We start from the raw sequence: 10016 nt of genomic DNA, 5'->3' as shown, positions 1-10016 counted from the left end.
CAGGTTCATTTTGTTTAAATCAGCCAAATGGACTTTAAATGCTGATGCAAAACAAGAGAGGCAACTTGCATTTATTTACTTTGTTTAGTTTGTGATATAAATTCCAGATAAATCTCTGTGTTATTGGTCAGTTGCAGCGGCATTTAAAGGGCCACTGCAGTGGGATTTACAGATGCTGACTGCAGCAACGCGTTTTGGGGTAGATTTGAACATTCAAGCTTCTGGAACCAATAAATGCAGTGAGGACAGGTTTTCAGTAAGGAAGTGGATGATGTTCGCTGAGCTTTGTGTGCCAAGGGTGAGTTAGTTAAACATTACTTTGTTTTGGAAACGAGGAGCACTTTCACCTTTGACCTCCCAACAACGCTGAGGTTCAGTTTGATCCGTTCTGTCTGGTAATAAACACTTTAGACTGGGACAGATGCTTTCAAATATTGTGCAACAGTTAATAATTAACACAGATATAATTCATAAAATACAATCTAGATAGATAGATAGATAGATAGATAGATAGATAGATAGATAGATAGCATTTATTATCATTGAACAGGATTCAACGAAATTTCTGTTGCAGCTCCCGTGCAAAAAGTCAAATATATACAATAAATAAAATAAGCAAACACACAATAATAATAATAACAATATATACAACTAAATTAACTAAAGGCACTCAACCATCCAAAGAAGTAGCAGCAGGTCCAATTATGGCAAAGTACAGATGATGTGACAGTGCAAAGTGCAGAACAATATGGCTGTGTGGGGGGGGGGGATATGTATGTGTGACTGCGAGGTTATGATATGTGTGGGGGGGGGGGGGCGGCAGGGAGTAATGGCTCTGACGGCTGTGGGGAAGAAACTGTTTCTCAGTCTCTGTAGATTAGAAACAGTTTCTAATCTAGAGAAACTATCTTTCTGTAGATTAGGAACAATAATCTACAATTGTTTCTAATTGTAGATTTTATTTTGGATTGATTTTTATTTTCTGGACCCAATCATCACATCCAGACTGGTTCTGGGAATATCATCCATTACTAGATTGTGCAGAATAAGTTCATTGTCTTAACTTAGGAGAGTAAATAATCCACTTTTATTAAGATTTTCTTGGATTGTCATTGTTAAATTTGGGTTTTAACCTGCCAACCTGCCTTACTGTCCATTTAAATTGTTTGTTATTACATTTAGCCATTATTTGCTTTATTTTAGAAATTTCAAAACTAAATTTCAAGTGTTTGTCTAATATTTTTCCCCCAGTGTATTTGCTGATAGAAAAGCATAACTGACCATCAGCACAAGGTGGCAGCGCTGCACCAGCCTCCTGTAAATCATGGGGAAGCTGTTTGCCAAACCTTAATTACTTTAAACCAAAAACTTCACAGTAATCTGTTTTCATATTCTGAATCAAAACCCTGATGTTGTTTTATTGAAATTTAAAGACAGATTTGGACCACAGAGACTTTGTCCCGGTCCAGGTCCGCCTCCTCATTTACATGCAGCTCTACGTCACATAACGTCAGCATATGGCTCCCCCTGCTGGAGAAACGATTAGAAAATCACCAGAATAAAAGATCATGTTAAAAAAAATCTGTTGTAAAATTATAACATAAAAGGAAATGAAAAAAGCTTAATGATACAAAACCATAAAACATGAAGTCATGAGTAGCTAAGGAACATTTTCTGATCTCAAAAAGTATTGTGATAATTCTTTATCAGGATACTTTTAAATATTAATTTAGATATTAATCTGACTTATGTAAAAAAGAAGCCAACCAACCAGTCAGGATAAAAATATACTTTTTATTGTTCTTCTTTTGATGACAGCAGATTATTGTCACAGACAGAATTTCATCTTTATGAGTAAAACATGGCAGAACTTTATTAACCTTTTGTTAAAAATGACTTCTGAGTCATTCAGTCCCTGAAAGCAGATGCCTCAAGGCCAAACACACACACACACACACACACACACTTAAAACAGAAACTCACACACTGGCTCATCAAACTACTGCTAAATGAAATATAGCTTATTTATTTTCAGGGTTTTGTGCGCAGAAAGATTCACTGAAAGCTGAGGAAGCTTTGTTTTCTGAGCGGGGAAAGTTACCGCCTCCGTTTCCCTCACTCCTCTTTAGAAACCAAAGATCCAAACAATCTTCATGCTTTTCTCACTGCATTTACTGATGTGCAAATTTCTGCATAGCTTTGAAGCAAACAGCGACTACGGCCCTGTCTATCTGAGAACTATAAAACTTTAAACTCCTCACAGTCAACTTTCAAGAAAAAGTGTCCAAGTTAATATTTTCTGATTGTTCTCACAATAACGGCACAGATTAAGGTGAAATAAAGAAACTTTGTCACTTTTCAAGGTCGCTGATAAAACAAGACTGTCGGCACAGACACAAACCTTCTGGCAGCAGATTGCAGCTGACGCAGGAACCGCCTGAATCAAACAGCAGAACATTAAAAACTTCACATCACTGAACATTACAGGCCAGCAACCATGTTTAAACTGTCAGAAAGAAACCTCACAGGAAGGAAAACCAACTACAGGAACAATCTGGGATCATCAGCATATCTGTGATGTCTTAATACTGTGTTCAAAAACAAAGACAACTTCACAACAAATGAGCTAAAGAAGTGAATTTACTCTGATCCAGACTCGTTAGACCAGGAAACCGGGACATTTTGATCCTTCCAGGGAATGTCGTTCAGCTTCCAGTCCGCTGCCCAACACCAACTTCTTCCTGAACCCGAAACTTTCTGAGAATAAATGAGTTAATAGCTTAAAAATGTTCCCTGTAGCAGAAGTGGCAGCAGGACACCTCAGGTGCTCTGTGACGTGGTGATCTTTAACCGGTGAATAAAAAACAACTGGACTTCCTGTTAGCAGCTCCGGTTTGCTCAGATCGTCCCTCTGAAGGTTAAAACCTGAGAACTTCAAGGCTTATTGGTGAAGGTTTGGTCAGTTAGTTACAGCTCCTGTTACAACAGCAGGTTTAAAATCTGATCTGGAATGAGGATGATGAGGTAAAGAACACCTGTCGAGCCGGACCCCGACCAGGTCTGTAGTGTGATCCAGCATCGACAGTAAAACGGACTTCAGGAGCAACCCAACATTACAGAAACCATTTTAAAACAAGCCAGTCATCACTGACAACGTGCAAATTAAAAACTGAGACATCAGATGTTCAGTAGTAAGGCCCGATGTTCTCGTAGCCGGCGTAACTCGGCCAGTCAGGGAAGAGCCCGTGTGAACAGGTGGGGCTGCCGTACCGGTCGAAGTGGATCCCAAACTGTGATGAGTCCGAGTGGCGGTTTTTCTTCATGTAGGACCAGACGATGCGGTAGTTCTTACCCTGGTTGCTGTCCCAGTACTCGTTCCCGCTCACCTTGTAGCACACAGCGAACTCGACTTGCTCGTTGGGCCACATCTCGGCGGGCAGAGACACCTCGAAGGAGAAGGTGTCGCTGTACGAGGTCGGGTACGTGTCCTTCACATATTCACAGCCGACATCCGTGTGGCTTTTCCACGAGTCAAAGGTCACCCGAACTATCACAGACTTCTCAAATGATACATTTTTTACTTTAACGGTTCCTGCAAAGGCCTTCTCCTTCAGCATGCAGTGCTCCAGGCTCACGAGGTTCTGCTCCAGGTTCTGCCGGAATAGCAGGTAGTCTGAGGAGGGCTGAGTGAAATCCAGCACCAGTTTGTCCTCCTCCGTGGACGACAGCGTGAGCTTGGCGCTCAGCATCTCCTGGATGTTCACAGGGATTTTTATGGGATCCGTGAACTTGGAGAAGATCTTCACCTTCGTTAAGGACAGACCTTTGTGGTCGGCGAACGTAACACGTTTCTTTTTCTTCGTGTCTTTGTTGGTGATGGCGCCATCTTCAGGCTCAGTTTTGTTGACGCAGGTTGTGTGCTGGAACCTCAGGCAGGAGCTTCGGACTGACTTCTGTACCGTAGAGGGTGTGGTGAAGACGAACTCCTCCTTGGACAGGAAGAGGGGTATGGTCACGTCCATCGGCATGTCGGGCTCAGGAGGAAACATGAACAGAGCACTGAAACACAGAGAAGTCAGACCGTTAGTGTCGAGTGAGAGCTTCAAAAGGTTATTGCTCCTCAGAACCGCTCTCGTTTCAGCGCTGGGATCCTGCTACATCTGTCGGTTTCCTAACATCTGGTCAATGCTGCCTGTAGAAAAGTTGGCTGTATTCGGTTCTAGACTCAATTTTCTCAAGAGAAAAAGAAAAAGTTGAATTTAAAATCAATTTTTAGAAGTCCTTTCAACCAATCTGAAGACTTTAAAAATATAATTGAAAATCTGAATTTGTCTTCATTCAGATTTTGAATGAAGGCAAAAAGCAATTGGTTTTCTTTGGTCAAGACAACCAAAGGGATTTCTACAGGTGTGGGGGGCCACATTCTGGCCCTGGAAAACACTCCCAAATTCAGTGAGTTCATCTCTACAGTTCATGAGAAACACACAAAGATTCAGGACAAAAACATTTCATTGCTACCACCCGTCCAACCGCAGAGGATAAATGGATTATTTCATATTTTCTCAGGAGGTTTTGCTGCATATTTTGGTTGCAACGTCAATGAAAACCTTCGAGTTTCAGCAGAAAGCTGAGCGCCGATAGGAGGCATCAGAGAAAACAAGCTGCATTGTTTGGACACTGCTGTGCAAACAGAGAACAATGAAGTCTCTGCATTTAGGTTAACAGAAATCTGCACTCAAAACCGAAACCCTGCTGTGGACCCGCACCACCCACTGCAACACAAACAGAGAGGGGCCCGACACCACCCGGAGGGGAACGCCCCAAAGAAACTTTCTGCAAATGCCCCCAATGAACTTCCAACCTGTTCTTGGAGTCAAGAACCGAACAGCTGGTCGGTTTCAGCGTTTTCTGATCTGGAAGGGAATAAGAGTTTAAGACTGTCGGACAATTTTAGCTCTAAGGACGGTTTGGTCAATGCAACACACAACCCAGTTTCACTCAACATTCAGATGAAAACCTCTCCAGATCAAACGTGATGTCAGAGGAAACAAACATGGCCGACTGGATGTTTATAGACCACATTTAACAGAGAAAAGACAATTTTAAAAGAATACGTCTTCAATGTCCACCGGGCTTCCTGCTGCGTCACGGCAGTTGATGCGTCTCGTCTACGTTAGATTCTCCTCCGTGTTTCCGTTGCCTCACTTTCTGATTGACTAATCGTCACATTCAACCGGCTGCGTTTTCATTTAACCTCAGGGAACAACACGCGTACGCAGCAATATCTGGTTTACACAATCTGACATGCTGAATATCTGGACAAAAATCTGACATGCTGAATATCTGGACAAAAATCTGACATGCTGAATATCTGGACAAAAATCTGACATGCTGAATATCTGGACAAAAATCTGACATGCTGAATATCTGGACAAAAATCTGACATGCTGAATATCTGGACAAAAATCTGACATGCTGAATATCTGGACAAAAATCTGACATGCTGAATATCTGGACAAAAATCTGACATGCTGAATATCTGGACAAAAATCTGACATGCTGAATATGAAACAGCAACTGCCAAGATCCTCATGTGTGTTTTCAGGAACAGCAACATGGTAGAAAATGATCTAGCATGAAATCCAACCACTGATCCATCAGAAGAGGCAGTTTAAACCAACAGAACCACTGAGTGTTGGGGGTCAGAGGACTGCGAGTCCAGTGTCACGTAGAGACTTGATGCTGCAGGAGTCCGGCGCTCAGAGCGGATCCGCTGATCTCGTTTGATCTGGCGGATACTGATCAGCAGAATCTGATCATCACGCTGACCTTCTGGGTTTCCCAGAAGCTCTTTGGTTCCGCCATCCCAACAGCAGACTGTGAACGCACACAGGAACCTCCATGCATGTAAAACTTCAACTTTTTTTAAATCCATCTATAGGTGAACTTTTTTCTCCACTTTGGTTCTAAATTTTAAAGAAAGAGGAAACAAACAGTATTTAAAATGTTTCTCTGCCTTTAATGTAAACAGCTGTGACCTCAGCAAAGTAAGATTTTAAATCAGTTACATGAGATGAATTTAGTGATTCTGAGTCAGAACTCCGAATATAAACCAAACAGAACGCCACAGACTCAGTTCACCAGAACCAAGGACCGGGTCAAGGACGGGACCCGAGACGGGATCCTTCGACACCACAATCAGATGACCACCAACATGCAGCAAGGTCACGGCAAGGTCACCACCATGACCAGGTTGGCTGATAAACCAGCCATGTTTCCTCTGGGAGGTTTCTGCTCACACGACACCAACCGGGCCGAGAAGCACCATGTGACGGGCCTTCCAGCCCTCAATTATTCTCTGCTCAATTATTAACCAATGAAGATCATCGATGTCTTCAGATCAATAACTGTGACTGTATTATTTACAGCTGTAAAAACTTTACAGAACAGTTTCTACCAAGTATGTTTGACAACAGCAGGAGCAAAATAAAGTAAAAGAGTCAGAAGACGTTGCGGAGCGGAAATTATTCCTTTCAGATCCACGTTGTGATGTTTTGGTTCTGATCAGAACTTCTTTGCACCTGAAGCCAGAAACTGAAAGATTCCTGAATGAGAGGGAGCTCTACTGCTCTACGTTCAGCGCAGAAAGTCAAACTTTAACTGGTTCGTTCCAGCTGTGGATTAAACCACATTATTGACACTCAGACCAGAAACTTCAATCTGAAGCCGTTTCAGGTTTGATCAAATATCCAGTGAAACCGGGTCAGCACAATGTTTGCTCGTCTTCACTAGGAAAGTCTTTCACTTTGAACAAATTTTCACAAATTTCAGTGAATTTAAAATGAATATTTTGTCTTTAATGTTTGAAATTGTGCACATAAAGCCTGGAATGAGCTTGATATCCTGTTATTTGATCCTGGCTGGTTGCTGTTTGCGTTTCCACCGTTGGTCCAGAAGGAGATCAGATGTTCATGACAAAGTCCAGAACATGATTATGAAACTAAGAGAAATCAGATCCACTCTGTTTGCGCTGCAGCAGCTATGGTCTAAAAAACAAGTAAAGTCTTGGAAAACTGTGATAAATGTTAAATGAGCCAAGTTGCCCAACTCAGAGGGTCAATGGGGAAACCAGTAGCTCTAATCTGAAGAGACTCCAAACCTCGTAGTGTTTTTTATTTTTATCTTGGAACGTTAAAACATTCTGATAAAACCAGAAATTTATTTAATAGAATAAACAAAACGGACTTTGACTGCGCTGGGTTTGATTTATTCCTCTCATCTCATTTCTGTTATATCTGATATAAAATAAACGGTTATGTAGATTAAACTGGGAACTGAACTGAATATATTCAGAGCTTGGCTCCCTGCTGCCTCTTATCAGGTCTGGTTTCTGGGGCAAACTGCTGTGACCCGCTTGGCCCGGTTTGGCTCTGGTTGCTGCCGTGGAGACACACCTTCGGTGGCATGACGTAACCGGCTTACATAACCCACGATGGTCCTAGTTCAATCACCAAAACTCAACTTTTTGCTGTGCCGACATGTCAACTGATTTAGAAAGCTCTTTAAAAACAGCCGTTAACTGGACCAAAGTGCTGCACCGGATCCACAAAACCTGATCAGAATGAAAACGGAAAGTAAATTCAGTTCATCTCAAATCCGACTTCACTTGAAAACCACAAACAATATGAAACAACCTGATTCCTCCATTCTGGCTTCTTTCAGATCACATCCATCTCCTCAGGCGGCTGAAGCAGCAAATATCCTGCAGGAGAACCGGGTCGGTTTGGTTCAGCACAGCAGAACCAGCCAGAGTCCAAATGGATATAAAGTGTTTAAATGTCTAGTCAAAGTCATTTCTCTGCTGCCACATTTTGATTCATGAGTCTGATTTTGGTTCAAAAACTAAATAAAAATAATTCCACTGAAAATCAGGATCGATGGATCCTGACTGGATCCTGACTGGATCCTGACTGGATCCTGACTGGATCCTGACTGGATCCTAAATGGATCCTGACTGGATCCTGGCTGGATCCTAACTGGATCCTGACTGGATCCTGACTGGATCCTAACTGGATCCTCACTGGATCCTGACTGGATCCTAAATGGATCCTGACTGGATCCTGGCTGGATCCTAACTGGATCCTGACTGGATCCTGACTGGATCCTGGCTGGATCCTGACTGGATCCTGGCTGGATCCTAACTGGATCCTGACTGGATCCTGGCTGGATCCTGACTGGATCCTAACTGGATCCTGACTGGATCCTGACTGGATCCTGACTGGATCCTAACTGGATCCTGACTGGATCCTGGCTGGATCCTAACTGGATCCCGACTGGATCCATAATCAGAACAAAGACATTTCAAAGCTGGATCCAAGTGGAAAGTTATCAGTTCCTTCCTCATAACTACAACTTTCACTTTTTAAAATCAAAACTAAAGATTTTCAACAGGAAGTCACAACATCACATCTGAAACAGTAACTGAACCAGAAGCCTGAACCGGATCGTTCTTTTCGTTAAGTTCATTTATCTGATTCTGAACCGAACAACGAGTCGGACCTTTAAAAACAGGAAACACGTTAAAAACAAAAACCCACCGGGTCGGAATCCGGACCGAGTGGCACATCTTGAGTTTGAACTTTGGTGTCCGTGACCGACTTCCTCTGCGTGGATCTGACCCACATCAGGAAAACCCGCTGCGGAGCCGCAGCTCAGACTTTTCCTGTCCAGAACCAATCCAGCCTGCTCGGTCCAGAAGAACCTCCGAAACAAAGCGGCGCATCCTCCATGTCTGAGCTGTTCATGGTGTTTGCGCTCAGATCTCTCGCTTCATGTCTGCATGAGCGCGTTTCGTTTCACTGCTGCCTTTAAAACCCGTTTCCTGCTGTTTGAACCACTTTCTGACGCCGGAACCGCTTCGGAACCAGGCTACCTTTCACGGACCCAAAATCAATCCGGATTTCTGCAGCAAACTGCAGTTTTAACGCTGAGAGCGGATGGTGCGTAAAAAACAACCGCATCCCGTTAAACTGCGGCTAAAGCAGCAGGAATATTGAATCAAACTTAATTCGTTCATCAAGCAGCAGCAGAACCAACTAACGGTTCTGTCTGTTGGCCGTTTTCAATTCAAGCTTGCGGCTCCGGAAATTCGGTTTTCTTGAATGTTTGTCCGGATTTTCGGTGTTTAAATCGGATCTGTTGTTTCTAGTTCTGCTCAAACAACGCAGCGCAATAATCCGCAGAGTTTGCGCAGGCCGCAGGGCCTCGGTGCGGAGGTTTACCTGGAGCAGGTTCGGAGAAACATCTGCCGGGTCGCGGTTCCGTCCCCACCGACACACCTGATGGGCCTGCCGCCCCTCTCAGCTGTCACAGAGCAACTAGGAGCCGCTGCACGTTTCAGTCTCCACTTCAAAGACCCACGCAGGCGCCACGTGAAAACGTCCACGCAGCCAATGAGGGCGCGCGCAGGCGGAGTGATCACCGGAGAGACGGTCTGCTTTCTGTGGAGGAGGGGCAGGCTGGGCCCGGCCTGAGGAACCTGGAAAAACCTGGAGGGACCTGGGATAACATGGAAAAACCTGGAGGAACCTGGGATAACATGGAAAAACCTGGAGGAACCTGGAAGGTTCTGGATAAATGAACTCATGAAGCTCCTCAATATGACCAGACACGGTCCAACTTGTCTTTGCATCGTTTATAGAAAAATTAAAAATTTGAAAAATTAATTTATTTCACATTAATTCATCACATATTTAAAAAACAGATTAAAACAAACTGCTGTCCAGCTGTATGAATGGAAAGTTCAGTGGAAGGACAAAGTGTCATAGAAAACCACAGCAGTGAGATCAGCCCATGGTTCTGCTGAGGTTCTGGAAGTCCAGGTTGGTTCTGCCCGGTTCTGAGGTTCTCCTTGAACTCCTCACTCCGCGGCTCCAGCATTAAAACTTCTGCATGTTGTCAAAAATGTGATTATGAAAATTCATCATAACTTCCGGTTTAATGTTTAAAACTGATGT

At 43.4% G+C, this 10016-nt stretch overlaps 1 protein-coding gene across 1 annotated transcript; it reads right to left on the bottom strand.

Annotated features, from left to right (window-relative positions):
- Positions 1–1774: 1774 nt before the first annotated feature.
- On the bottom strand, positions 1775–9840 carry ppp1r3b (protein phosphatase 1, regulatory subunit 3B). The gene is made up of 2 exons (XM_032569230.1): positions 9282–9840; positions 1775–4059 (listed from the first exon to the last, which is right to left on the bottom strand). The coding sequence occupies exons 1-2, from the start codon at positions 9689–9691 to the stop codon at positions 3186–3188; spliced, it is 1284 nt and encodes a 427-aa protein (XP_032425121.1). The 5' UTR covers positions 9692–9840; the 3' UTR covers positions 1775–3185.
- Between the last annotated feature and the right edge of the window lie 176 nt (positions 9841–10016).

This window comes from Xiphophorus hellerii, chromosome 8 (assembly GCF_003331165.1).
Source record: "Xiphophorus hellerii strain 12219 chromosome 8, Xiphophorus_hellerii-4.1, whole genome shotgun sequence".
Classification (NCBI taxonomy): Eukaryota; Metazoa; Chordata; class Actinopteri; order Cyprinodontiformes; family Poeciliidae; genus Xiphophorus; species Xiphophorus hellerii.
Note: the sequence above shows the minus strand (reverse complement) of the source record. Positions and strands in the feature narration are given on the sequence as shown.